At 39.7% G+C, this 14939-nt stretch overlaps 2 protein-coding genes across 2 annotated transcripts; one reads left to right on the forward strand and one right to left on the reverse strand.

Moving 5' to 3' along the window:
• Positions 1 to 436: 436 nt before the first annotated feature.
• On the reverse strand, positions 437 to 1922 carry LOC112795186 (protein FAR1-RELATED SEQUENCE 5-like). Its single transcript, XM_025837133.1, has 2 exons — positions 1824 to 1922; positions 437 to 1360 (listed from the first exon to the last, which is right to left on the reverse strand). Exons 1-2 carry the CDS (start codon positions 1920 to 1922, stop codon positions 437 to 439), a joined length of 1023 nt encoding a protein of 340 aa, XP_025692918.1.
• A 1942-nt stretch (positions 1923 to 3864) lies between these two features.
• Positions 3865 to 4602, forward strand: LOC112795187 (protein FAR-RED IMPAIRED RESPONSE 1-like). Its single transcript, XM_025837134.1, has one exon. It carries the CDS (start codon positions 3865 to 3867, stop codon positions 4600 to 4602), a length of 738 nt encoding a protein of 245 aa, XP_025692919.1.
• Positions 4603 to 14939: the final 10337 nt, after the last annotated feature.

Genomic DNA, 14939 nt, shown 5'->3' on the forward strand with positions numbered 1-14939 from the left:
TTGTTACAAACTCCAAGATCCCATACCGACTCTCCACAAACCGCCCTAACTTTGCATGCGATAACTCACAACGGGATGTTGTCCTTAGGCCGGCAAAAAAACACCCACGAATGTACGCGGTGGTCCATGATAACTTCTTCTTGTACAAAACCTTAACCCACTCGACTTCTCTGACCCTGCACTCCTCCACCATCACCTCCCATTGCTTCTCAAACTCTTCAACTTCTATGTCAGCCAACATACAACTTCTCATAAGTATTGTGAACCGCGGCTTGCACACATTCACGGTTGCATTCCTCAGTAGGTGCCATGCACACAACCGATGATGAGCTTCAGGAAATACTTCTTGAATGGCTAAGCGCATGGATCGATCCCCATCAGTTATTACCGCCTTAGGAGCTTTACCACCCATGCATTCCAAAAACTTTCTCAACACTCAAACATACGACGCTTGAGATTCGCACGAGACCATGGCCGTGGCAAACACGCATGTCTGGTTGTGGTGGTTGACCCCGGAAAACATAACAATTGGTAGATTGTACTTGTTTCGACCATATGTCGCATCAAAGGCAAGAACATCACCAAAGATCTTGTAATCATTCTGGCTACGCCCGTCGCTCCAAAAAAGGTCACACATATGTTGGTCTGGCCCAACTTCAAACCTCCAGAACATCTTCTCATCCCCCCTTGCACATCTCTCAAAAAACCTTAGAGGCGCATTCACATCACCATTCCTTAAGGCACGTTGCCTCCTAATCTCATTATACATATCTCTCTTTGTGAAAGGAACAAGGTTAAATCCGCCTGCCTGTGCAGCAATTGACTCATATATTTTTGGAATAGAAATCCCAACTTGCCTTAAGCTGTCCATATAGGCTAGATTGACATCAGAAATCTTCCGATACGAAGGCAGGTATGGCACAAAATTTGCAGGTAGAACATCATGGTTATGGTCATCTACGAAGCGTGAAACGTACCAAATCCCGCTGTCACTTTTCGGCTTTATCCTCATTTCCGCCAAACACCGACATCGTCTGACAACCTTGTGCTCCCGCTTTTGATCCTGCATCTCTAGCCATTTTTTGTCTCTGAAACCTTCTCTGTTGCATAAATACGTGTACCAAACTATTTCCCCCTTCTTATTTTTCAGTTTCTTTCCCTGCCTCATGGCAAAACCCTTCGCCCGGATATATTGTTGATAGAAACCGGATGCCTCATCAGGGTTGTTGAATTCCATTTCCAATATCTCTACAATACTGTACATGACTGGTTCAGAGATGCCATTATCTTCTTCATCGCGATCCTCCAACGGTTCTCCCTCCTGCTCTTCCGCTTCCATTCCAATATCCAGCAAACTTTCCTGCAAAATGCAAGCACACCATGAAATCCCTTTACTCTATTTCAACCACACGATAAACTCAAGTAAATACCAATTTAAAATTGTTGCAATAATTCTATCACTCCAATTCAATTATTTCTATCATATGCAATGAAGAGAAAAGGATTATTTCCAGTCGCACAAAAAAATGATTTTTTTCCCACATGCTCCTTATTAACTTATTACTAGTTACCAATCCTAATGATTGCATTTATATATATTAATAAAAAAATGTGGTACAATATTTTCAATATTATATATTTATGTTTAATTATCGTTCTTTGAATGTCATCGAATAACTATTCATCTATTATATTTTAATGGTAATAAAAGAAAAATTTTACACACAAATAGTGGTTCCATTATGTGCTATTTCATATGCAATTTATAACACAGAGATGGACTACTAATGAGTACATGCAAATTAACACAAAATTATTCATACCAATGTGTCGCAATGCCATTCACCACTTCCACCAAGGCCATCTACTGGCTCAACACTTCCAGTCTCGAATTCCGGCACTGTTCCGCTACATGACCCCATTTCGAACATCACTACCCCACGACCATCCACCAAGTTGTCTCACTAAGAACCGCATTTAAAAATACTAAACAAATCAAGCCAAAAAGAGTGAAAATCACAAGAAAATTGTGGTTCAAATTACTAAATTCAAAGAGTGAAAATATTTTTTTTACTTAAGTGGCTTCGCACTTTTAATTAATATCTTGGAGACTCACTTGCATAGAATAATACATTTGAATCATGCAGATTTATTTCATTTATACATTAATTTGTTTTCATCGTCAATGTTGATCACACAAGTAACTAACACTCTTGTAATATACATAATTCTGAAATTACAATAGTTTTTTATTTTACCAAACAGTACATATGAATTTAGCCTGCAACAGGAATTTTCATAGTTATTCATAATTTATTTTAAATACTGATAAAAAGCAGACAAGAGGGATAAGATATATGTTTTCATTCAGCTGTGAACTGGTATTGACTTGGTTAACGAACTAAAGTCACCAATTTTTTAGAATTCTAAGTCATATATCCAAAGAAGAGTCTTAAACTAGAGTTACAAGAGATAATTTACCTGAATTCATGTAAACAAAACTGAATATGAGTGAGTATGATATTTCTAAAACATATATTTTAGTGACATGTGACTATTTCTAATTCCTCATACAAAATCCATAAAAAGAAAAAGGAAAAAAAACATTACAGCTTCAAACTAAAGTACTCAAGATCTATGTACCTAAACTTATCCACTTAATTAAACAATAGTAATATATAGTTTTGGAACATTTATTTTCATGAGTATAAACAAATTTGTTACAACTTTCCAAAGAGATAATAATAGAGGAAATGAGAGAAAGGGAAGCAGGGCATATATATAATTGTAATTGGAATGTCACTATACCGCATTCTACAATAATCAACTTATGTTCATCCCACTTTTGTTTGTTTGTATCTTTCATATACAACTTGAGTATACCAATGTTAATCTTTTTATTTGCTTCTCTATACAGGCAAATGTATAATAAGGAAGGGCCGAATATGACATTCATGCTGGACCACTTATATTGTGATGCCTACTACTAAGTACTCAGTACTCATAAACATATATATATTTATACCAACAGCATTAGTAGCAACAGCAAGCTTGCTATAGGCTAGGCTATGGAGTCGAAGTCACTCCAATTCATGGGATACAACCCACACTCCAACAACAAACAACGATAATTATCAATACTAAATTTTCTCACCTCTCGTGGAAGCAACAACAACATGCTGGCTTATTTCGACACTCATCTGGCACTTCTTTCGCCACCGACGACACACACCTCCGTTGTGTTGTGGCAACAGCAACTCCACCTCCAATTCTTTCTCAGATGATTTTTCACAACACTGACACCACTTTTTCGGCCTCCTGCCCTGCTTGATTACAACCCTTTTACCTCCAACAACAACTCCGGGCTGACGCACACCTCCGTCGTGTTGAGGCAACAGCCCACACCACCACGCTAGGTCCTTCTCAGAGTCTTTGTCACACCACTGAAAATAGTTTCCCTCCTCCTCTTTTGCCTAATACAACCCTTGGACCTTTAACAATAACTATGGGCCACAACTAAATGGCTCAGGCCCACGCTCTCCATCATTCATTACAGAAACGACTTCAACAAAACAGGAATTCACCAACAGCCTAGAGTTGGTTATTCTCGTCAATTGATTAAGAGAAATAGGATTATTTTTGCCATTTCATCCTTTACTACATGAAAAAACTCAACAGCCTACCTTTTTGTACCCTAAATACCATGTTTCGATACTTTTATCCGGAACACCGGATAATTTTTCTATATATATATATATACATCCAAATATCCGAGTAATGGCACTATAAGCATATACATATGCACGTATTATTTTGTCATTTTTGTGCCACAATCTTTGTTAGTATGTTTTGTTTTTGTAGGTCATGATTCATCCCACCATTTCTGATGAGGAGATTCCAAAAGTGGGGATGCTATTTGGAACCCTAGAGGAAGCACGCCAATTTTACTACAACTATGCCAATAAAATGGGATTCGAGCCTCATATAAGAAACAATAACTTCGACAAGAATGAAAGAACACCCATTAACCAATCCATACAGTGCAATAGAGATGGATACCAAACAAAGAAGAATCCGGCAACCCAAAGGTCAAACACAGTCTCATATGTACACTGTAAAGCTCGCATCTATGTGAAACTTGACACAGAGCTTGAAAAGTGGAGACTGTTGAAGGTAGAATTAGCTCACACGCATCGATGTGATCCCAGTTTGTCATGGATGTTTAAGAAAAACAGGGAACTCTCCATGCACGTTAAGGATGTCATTGAGCGCAACGACCAGGCTGGTATACGATCTTCGAAGACTTTTCAGGCGCTTGCTGATGAAGATGGTGGTCGTTCTAATCTGAACTTTCTTGAGAAGGATGTTAGAAATTATATATCTGGTAAACTCCGAATCAATGGAGATGATACTGATGCGCAAGAGATGCTGGACTATTTTACCAAGATGAAAGAGCAGAACCCGAATTTCTTTTACGATATTTGTGTCTATAGTGACAATAGTCTCAAGCATGCATTTTGGGTGGATGCTCGATCAAGAGCTGCTGACGAGTATTTTGGTGACGTGGTGTCATTTGACACCACATACAAACTCAACAAGTAACTTCTTTTTCTTGGTTTATTTTTTTAAGGATTCATTAATTTACAAGCTCACTGATTGCCCCACGTGTTGATTTTTTATAGGTATGAGATGCCAGTTGCAGCATTTGTGGGTGTTAATCACCACGGAAGGTCATGTCTTTTTCGGGTGTGTTTTATTGGGCAATAAAGAGACTGAGTCTTTTGAATGGCTCATGCAAATATTTATAAAATGCATGGAAAAAACACCAGATGGAATCTTAACTGATCAATGCGGGGCCATGGCAACAGCCATTCGAAATGTCATGCCAAACACTAGGCATAGATTGTGCCTTCAAAGGTATCTATGAGGTGACAATGTTTCTTCGGATCTAATTTCGGGAAGCTATCACCTGTAACACGGAAACCACAGGGTTGAGAGAAGTAGTACTACATCCAAAAAATAGTAACTAGCAATAGTCTTACTAGACACCGTAAAAGAGAACATATATGCACTTTACATTAAATATATGTTTTATGTATTACCATTTGCAGGGAGTCCCAATGCTTGACTTATCACTCGTGCATTCATCGGTATGTCTCCGGCCTCAACTTTCAAATGTATTCGATCCTTGTTATATGACCGTGTCAGGGCGACAATCAAATCTTGGTTCATCGACCACTTAGGGATGTGCCTCAGGCATCCAAAACCCATTTTCTCAACTTCTTGGTGCTTGATCGGATATTTATCTTTTAAATGCTCCATTATATCCGCGATGGCAATTGGAGAACAGCGGGTATCAAGTGTTCTCTAAGGTAGCGTTTGGTGGAGAGACAGAGACAGAAATACTGAGACTAAGAGATAGGGATTGAAACAAATCTCAATATTCTGTTTGGTGCAAAATGGGAGACAGGAATTGAAACAAGAATGAAACTCTAATTTAATTTGCACAAAGGGTAAAATTGGAATTAATTAATTGAAATGAAAGTATTTAAGGTATAAAATGTTATTAAAGTTTCAGTCTCCATCTCTAAAAATTTCAGTCCCCTGTGTCTCTATTTTTTGGAGGTACTGAAATACTGAAATTTTGGAGACAGAGACAGAAATTTTAGTACCAATCTCTGAACTAACAAACACAATACTGAGTCTTAGTCTCTCAGTCTCTGTCACAGTACCTGAAAACAAACGCAACCTAAAAAATTGAGCAACTAGTTAGTATATGTGAGATTGTGTACCTCACTTGCAAATCTCAAAAATTTTTAAAGTGAGAAACAAACTACCTTTTTAGGACCCTCTGGTTTTTTCGGCCTTCCAACTTTCTTTTTGTCATTGTTAACATTACATTCATCAAGTCTGCCATCGGAAGCCTTACTAGCTGCTGATTTTCCTTTCTTTGTACCAGATGAAGTACGTTTTTTAACTGGCATTATGATTCTACACTACACATTGTTGAAAACATAAAGTTTTCACTGAAAATACTTGTAGAATTGAGGTGACAACATAAACACATCCTCAATCCTAATAATCCATGCTAATTACTTGTACAAGTTCTTATCTTTATTCTCATCCCAACACATAGATATATTTCTTTTAATTGCAGTGTAACCATCTCAAGCAACCAACCCAGCAAGCAAATTGACTATGAAAACTATGTAACAAAAATAACATCTTTTGATCATTAACACACTACAAAATAGAACTTAATCATAATTTCCTTGCACCCGTCAAAGTTAATCCATTCTAAAAAGTAAAAAATCCAAAATTAAGAAAATCATTTATTATTGGGTGTAGAAAAGAAACCTTTCATGTAATGCTGTAACACTTAAACACACAAATAAGAATATTACTGCTCAAGTCTAATAATCGTTTAAGCCTAAGATATGAGTTTCAAGCCTATGCTAATTTCTAAACCAATTGCAGTAATAGCTACATTGATATAATGTACAGTAGCAACCATGAACTTACCCACAAATAGCGATTACTGCAAGCTAACTAATACAAAAAAATTTGATTCAAAGATGTAAACACTTCCAAAAATTAAGAGATTGCACATGCAAAGATAAATTCACAATACAATATATATATATATATATATATATATATATATATATATATATATATATATAAATCTTCTCAAGCCATTTTATTCGGACTTTAATTTTCAAATTAAAAAAATCAAAACTTTATATAGAATAATACAAAAATTAGTGGTGTCAGAATAATCCAAACCTCAGTTCAGTGGTCGGCGTGGTTAATGTGGACAAATGGCGGTGACGAAGATGAGCTTGAAAGGAGAGGAATACAACGTCGTCGATAAGCGCCGTGGTGGAAGAAGGGGTGGCATGGATGAACGGCGGCAGGGAGTGATGATAAACCCCGTTTTTAGGGTTTATCTTGTGTTGAATTTAGAGCATTTTGATAACCTTTCCTCACATTTATTCAACGAATTAGCATAGTTTTGTGATTATCTCTCTATTTGTGCTTGGATGTGAAAACATGCTTTTTAGGCCTTTACCTTGATGATTTTAATCTTCCTTTGATTCCACTAGATGCCTTGATGTGTTTGTTAGTGATCTCAGATTGAAAAGGCTAGGAATGAATCAAAGGAGTAAAGAGGAAAGCATGTAAAGTGGAGAAATTATGAAAAGCCAAAGAATTGGAAAACGCCATGGGCGCGCGCGCGCACTACACGCCTCCGCGTGGATTGCAACTGACCCATGGACGCGAACGCGCACAGTGCGCGTTCGCGCCGAAGGCCGCACATGATTTTTAAATAGAAAACGTGCCCAGCGATTTCTGGGAATCTGTGGGGCCAAGTTGCAACCAATTTTGGTTCCAAGATGCTTTAAAGGATCAAGGATTGAAGGGGGAAATGATGATTCTACCATTCTAGCATCTTTAGTTCATTCATTCACATTAGGATTAGTTTAGAGGTAGTTTCTAGAGAGAGAAGCTCTCACTTCTCTCTAGAATTAGGATTAGGTTTAGGTTAATCTCTCCCCTTAGATCTAGAATTAATTCATGCCTTGATTTACTACTCTTTTATCAATTTTTGTTCCTCTCTTCTTCCTCTTTCTAGTTTTGTACTTTAATCCTTGTAATTCTTCACTTTGTTGTGGATCTATTTGTGTTCTTTTGTTTTCTTTTAATAATGCAATTTGAGGTAATTCATGATAATTGTGAATTCCTTTATTGTTGTTGTTAATTCTTTGCATTCAATTGTTGTTAGAATTCATTCTTGTTGTGATTTACTATACTTTTCTTTTGTACCTTCCAAGTGTTTGATGAAATGCTTAGTTGGATTTTAGAGTAGAATTTTATGTTCTTGGCTTGGGAAGGTAACTTAGGATTTTTTGAGTTACTAATGTCCAAGTGATTGCTAGTTGATAGCCATTGACTCTAGCCTTCATTAATTCAATTAGTGGAAATCTAGGATTTATGGACTTAGATTAATATAGCTCACTTGACCTTCCTTTGTTATTAGTTAGAGGATGACTTAGTGGGATTGATCCTTGCAACTATCATACTTGTGGCTAGTAATAAGGATAGAGATCCTTCACCACCAAACCTTGCCAAGACCGTTTTGTTATTAGGTTTTCATTGTCATTTACCTTTCATGTTTCTCATCCAAAACCCCAAAATATACAAGTCCATAACCAATAACAAGAACACTACCCTACAAGTCCTTTGAGAGACGATCCGAGGTTTAAATACTTCGGTTTATAGATTTTAGGGGTTTGTACTTGTGACAAACAAATTTTTGTATGAAAGGATTATTGTTGGTTTAGAGACTATACTTTACAACGAGACTTCATTGGTGAAATTCTAAACTGTCAAAAATCCAATCATCAAAATGGCGCCGTTGCCGGGGACTTACAATGGTGTTATGTTATTGGTTATTGTACATATGTGAATATTGTGAATAGGTTGCTTTTGTTTGATTACTAGTTTTGTTAGTTTTATTTTGTCCTTCCATAATGAATTCTCACTTTGGCTATGAGTTTGGCTCTAATTATGTTGTAGGAAATGTGAACTTCAATGATAACATATACCAAAGATGGGATCAACAAAGATGGGAGGAGTCTCAAGGAATTGATCACTCCTATTGGCAACAACCCTCGGACACTTTTGGGTATAATTTCCATCCTAATGCATGCCAATTCAATGGCTATGGTGACTCCTTTTGTGATAATCAACCACCACCATATGCCTATGAATCTTATCCTCAACATGATGCTCAACCATACTCACAAGCCCCTTTCTACCAGGTACCTTTATGTGACCCTTATCCATCATATAACCAATCACCCGTACCACATCCTTGTGATCATTATGAGCAAGAACCCTTAGAACCACCATAACCCTATCATGATTATTATGAAAAATCATAACCACCTCAATGCACACCATCTCCATAATTTTACAAAGCGAAACTACCTTCCTACCATGAACCCTCCCTCCAAAATAATCAACCTTCCTATTCATCCCAAGCCCCAATAGACGAGTCTCTCACTTTGTTACTTCAAGGACAAGAGGTCATGAAGCGAGATACACTTGAGTTTGTGACCAACTTGACCAAGGTGGTGCACACCTTAGCCCACCAATGTTTGAATACTCAAGTTGCTTCCAAAGCCCCATGTGAAAAGCAAAAGGAAGAGCAAAGCATGGAGAAGATATCGGAAAATCCAGTGAAAAAGGAAGAATCGATAGTAGTAGTAGTGGAGAAATTGGAGAAGCCTATGGGTCTTGAACAAAAGAAGGAGGTGGTCGAAGATTTAGGAGATGCGGAACTACCATGTGAATCTCAACAACCTCTGGAGCATATCAAGATTGAAGGATATGAGAAGGTTGATCAAGAGATGAATTCAATCATGGATGAATTTCTATCCACAATTGAATCCTCTCCCATTGGACATGGAGTTGAAATTATAGAAGAGTGTGCACAACTTCCCATACCCTTGGTAAACAATGAAGAAGACGAGTCGAAAGCAAGTTACCAAGAGGAACAAGTTGGCATGATGTATATTGAAATTGAAGAATATGAAGAGCTTGATAAAGAAATGGATTTATTCATCAATGAATTCCTATCTAAAATTGAATCACCTCCCATTGGGCAAGAAATCGAGATTCTTGAAGACAACACCAAGCTAAATGACAAAGTGGAAAATGTTGAAAGTGAAGAAACTTATCAAGAAGTGGAGATATCCAAAGAAGAGCATGAGGAAGTCAACCTTGCATTGTCTAAGTGTGGGGAGGCTCCCCTCCCCAAGTCACCATCCTACACAACATTCGAGTGGGTAAAATTCTTATCTTCAAGCTTCACTTTCTCACTTGAATATGGTTTGATTGAAACGGATGGACAACTTAGAGCTCTTTGTGGACTTAAAGGAAAAAGAGAATTGTGTAGTGGTTGAAAATTTGGTATAAAGCTCACTAAGGTCAAAGCTTTAAGGTATAGGGATTATGATTGGAGGAATGCCACTTTATATGGGTCTAGAAGGAAGAATTGGTGGACTAAAGAGAATTCTATGTCTCAACCGCCCTTATGTCAACCACCCGTACGAAAAAATCATAAAACTCAACTCACGGATGGTTTGAAGATAAGATATGGGATCCCGGTTCGCTATGTGAAGACCAACTATGGGACTCATATCTTGGGTGGAACTTCACCCAAGCTTAGTAAGATGGTTGGAAATTCTATCAACCAATTAAGAAGCAAAGATCCTTGGAGATTCAAGGATGAGTACAAGCATAAGCCTCCATGACAATGAGCTTCCCAAATGTCCAACTTAAGGACTTAAACTAAAAGTGCTAGGTGGGAGACACCCCACCATTGTATACTTTTTCCACTCTCCTGTAGATTTCACTAATAAGTGATTTGAGTTACCATTGTAGGTAGTTTTCCATTTCATTCTAGTTGCTTTAATAAATTGATTGTTAGCATTTTGACATGTATGTTGTGCTTATTAGTAGATGAATAAACCCTAAAATCAAATTGCATTTTTGTGAATTGTATGATTTTTTATTGAATAAAGAGTTGTAGGCATGATAGGGAGCTCTTGGGCATTTTTCTGCTTTTTTTTTCAAAAAAAAAGAGGGGATGGCTAGCGCGCACGCTATACGCGCACCCGCCAATAAGCGGATGCAGCCCATACATTTTCCAGAGAGTTGGGCCTCCCTTGAGCCTGCATTAAGCTCCTGGCCCAACCTCCGTCGCGCAGACGCACACTGCGCGCCTGTGCACCCATGAGTTTATAAGGGAATACACGCGCCCGCGCACATGCCGCGTGCGCGTCGATCCATTGACGCGGCATCCAGGCCAAAATCCAGAGAATTGTGCAAACCCTAGGCTCGCGTTAAGCTTTTAGCCCAACTCACCCCACGCAGACGCGCACAGCATGCGTGCGCGTCCATGCACCCTTATGCAACAGCACGCGAACGCGCACTTGCCGCGTACGCGTCCCTAGGCTACTGGCACCAACCCATATATTTTCCAGAGAGTTGTGCTGGCGTTGGGCCAACACTAAGCCTTTAGCCCAACTCAAAGTACGCGGATGCACGCAGTACGCGCATGCGTCTTTGCAAGATTACCCAAGGTACGTGTGAGCGCACATTCCGCGCACGCGTCCACCCCTGAACTCCTCAATGTACGCGAACGCGCACCTTGCACGCCCGCGTCGATTCTGAAATGGGGATAACCGTAGGGCGCGACGAACACTTGCGTAGACGCACCCTCTGAACCCTCTCTTCTCCAGACTCCCTCTCATACCCCCCTCTCTTCCCAGTCACATTTCCGACCACCGCGCCGGTGCGCCTCCACCGCCGTCGCCCCCTCTCTTCTCTCACCATCATCCCTATTCTCTCTCTCTCTCTCTCCTTCTCACTCACCCATCCTCTCTCACTTTCCCTCTCTCACTACCGCCACCTCAACCGAGTGCCGCCGTAGGTTCACCGCCGCCACCATCTGAGGCGGCAACTCTATTTCTGACCCGGCTCATCCTTACTGCCTATCCCACCACCCATTTCCTTCCATCCCTAGTTTGCTCCTAGGTTACTCCTCTGTCCCCAGTCTGCTTCTTTCATTTTACTTTTCCAGTAAAATACTACTAGTTTTAGTTAGTTAGTATTTGATTTTCGCATGTTAGGATAGATAGAGATATCTGCTGTTAGGTAGCTAGGTTCTGGATAGAGGATTCTAGGCCTGATAATTATGCCGTAATTGTTTACCTGCTTGTGTACATATTGGTTGCTACTGATTGGTTTGACTATGTTTTGCTATGATGTACTCCTATTCTGCTGCCATGCTTACTTGATTCTGTGATTAATTCTTGACTGGTGTTCTGGAATCATTTCTTGTTCATTTGGCTATCCGGGAACATCCATATTATAGCCGGAATGCTGCCCAATTTTTCCCAAACTATTTTAACTCTAATTCTTGCTCAAGGGATTGAACTTGGCATTTACAGCTCAACCTTTTCCTAACTCACCCCAAGTTCAATGCCCGGGGTTTTTGGGCCAGCATTTCACTCTTATTTTTGGTTCCTGTGATCATTACATAATGCTCATTTCCTCACAATAGTTGGCATGCTTTGATTGTGTAATTTCTTTTTACTCATATCATTTTCAACTCTTCATAAGTTACACAATTGCACTTTATTGTGCGACACACCAATTACTGCGAGTCTCTTTTTGACACTTCCATATTTTCATGTTTGTGAATATGAGCATTGTGCACAATTTGCAAATTTCTTTTCAATAGGCTCTTTCCCATCATACAACTGATCTTCAACTTCATTTCTCCAACTCACTAACTCCGTTAACCCGCTAAATTCATCTCCCATCTCACCTAACTTTTTGACCATTCTTTTAAGGTATGATGACAAATATGCCTAATCTCTAAAGACTTATGCCACATTGCTTGAAACATTGAATTCTTGGATTATGCTTCTGTTTTCTGTGCTTACTTGCATTCCAAGTTTTCAATTTTGGTTCACAACATGATTACTTGCCAATTACCTTGCATCCTAAGCATGTTTTCCCTTGCTTCATGCTACTTGCTTTATTGCTTATATTTTATTCTATTCTATTTTTCAGGATGTCAGATAAGGGAAAAGGCAAAGCCACTTCTAAAAAGAGGAAGAAGACCCCAGATTCTACCTTCTATCCTTATGTGGATTATTCTAAAAATCCAATTAATGATGAGAAAAGGGCAAATCAATCACTGCCTGCTTTGTACTCAGTCAAGTTTCCTAATCTCTACTGTGAACTACGATTCCCGAACTACAACAAGAAAAATTTGAACATTGAAAAGAAGTTGGCTATCCCATCCGATTTGAGACAAACCATCAACCACCGTATTGAGAGAATGGGTTTCGACTTTGTGGATAGGGAGCTCAGCCGAGTGAACCGGTCATGGGTGCAAGAATTCTATTGCAACTTCTTCCGCCACACCCTTGACTCGGTACTTGTTAGAGGAATTCAGGTGCCCATTACTGAGCAAGCCCTTGAGGACGCCCTTACTTGTAGGCCCAAGGCAGGTGATACTGATGCCTTTGAGCAGGCCGAGGTGGAGCTCCACTGCATGACCTTCGATTTTGATGCTTTGAGGGCAGTGGTAGCTACTCCAGAGGCTCCCTGGGTTATGGATGCGGACAACAAGGCACCCAAGGGGATGCGCTTTACCTATCTGAGCAGAGACGCCAAGACATGGCAGCAGATTTTCGCCCACTACCTCATGCCGACTACCCACTTCTCGGAGATCCCTGTTGCTATGTTGATCCTGATCAGCTATGTGCTAGAGGGGAAGGAGGTCTATTTCCCCCGGCTGATCAGGCGGTTCATGTGGCGGGCCCACATCAGAGGATCCTTTCCATTTCCCGTCCTTGTCACACAGATGGTTCAGCGGGCCGGTGTCCAGTGGCTACCGGAGGACGTGTCACCACCCCCACCCCTACCAGAGAAGGAGGAGGTGACCATTCCATGGGGGTCCTGGATGAACGAAAAGCCTCCCTCCTGGTGTCGATCTCGGGCTAGAGTAGTAGTTGAGGGAGCTGGACCCTCTTTATCATCAGCTCCAGCAGGAGCATCTACATCAGCAGCTGCAGCAGCACTTCCTTTACCACCACCACCAGTACCTCAGCCGACTTACTTACTAGTTCAGCGTCTTTTCCGGTTCATGGAGCGCAGCAAGCGCCAGCTCATGCGTCGCCTAGATCGGATTGACCAGATGTTTGTGGCCCAGGGCCTTGAGCTGCCCCCTCTTCTGGAGTCCTCCGGATCAGATGAGGAGACCCACGAGGAGGAGCATGCCGATTTACACGATGAGGGTACTCATGAGGAGGATTCGATTCACGTGGAGATAGCACCACAGACCCAGGCTACCCAGGAGACACTTCAGCCACATCCCCAAACACAGGAGCCTGAACCGACCGGTGTACCTCTCCTTGAGCCTGAGGATTAGCATCGAGGATGATGCTTGATCTTAAGTGTGGGGAGGTTGCTGTTGGCACCGTCAGTAGATTGGTGAACATTTCAGCTATTTCCTAGTTATGTTATCTTGTTTCTATTTTGCACATTATTGTATATATTGCTTATGTTGGATACTTTAGATACTTTTGTGTTAGTTGTTGCGTACTCTTTCATTTTGGATGTTAGCTATTTCATACTTTTAGTTGGATCTTTCTTTATATAGTTAGTTTTTTTTAGCTTATGGTTGTGATTAGAAACTATTTTGGATTTGTTAAGACTTAGTTACCCTTTCCTTTTGCATATGAAACTTGTTTTGAGTGAAAAAGAAAAAGGGTAAACTAGAAAATTTTTAGAATTTCTCAATCACAACAATGCTTAGTCAAATATTGAATTTTCCAAGGAATTTAACTATAGGGAACCACCCAATTGATTGGAAAATTTTTTGTGGAACTTGCTTGAATTATCTATATTTTGTGAAGCATGCTTTGAGCTAAAGAACACAAGCAAGTGAGATTTGAGCCTATTGATGTGGTTACATTTTATAACCACTTATTTCCCTTCTTGTGTGCAATTATTCTCTTTCTATGATTGTGATCCTTGATTTGCCAAATTCTATATGTCCAATTAATCCTTGTATTCATGCATTTATATGATTGAGGCCATTATTTCATTAGCTCACTTAACCAAATAGCCTACCTTTTACCATCCATTGCAACCAATTTTGAGCTTACGCTTAACCCACTTGTTTCTCAATTTAGCACACTACAAGCCCCAAAATGAAAAACAATAAATGTCCTATTTGGATCTTTGATTAGCTTAGGCTAGTGAGAGTGCTTATTTTCAAGTTTAGTGAGGATTGGGAACATTGGTTGGGATAAAAGGGTGTGTTTGTATTTTTATATTTGAGAATTGGG

The sequence above is a fragment of the Arachis hypogaea genome, chromosome 4, assembly GCF_003086295.3.
Source record: "Arachis hypogaea cultivar Tifrunner chromosome 4, arahy.Tifrunner.gnm2.J5K5, whole genome shotgun sequence".
NCBI lineage: Eukaryota > Viridiplantae > Streptophyta > Magnoliopsida > Fabales > Fabaceae > Arachis > Arachis hypogaea.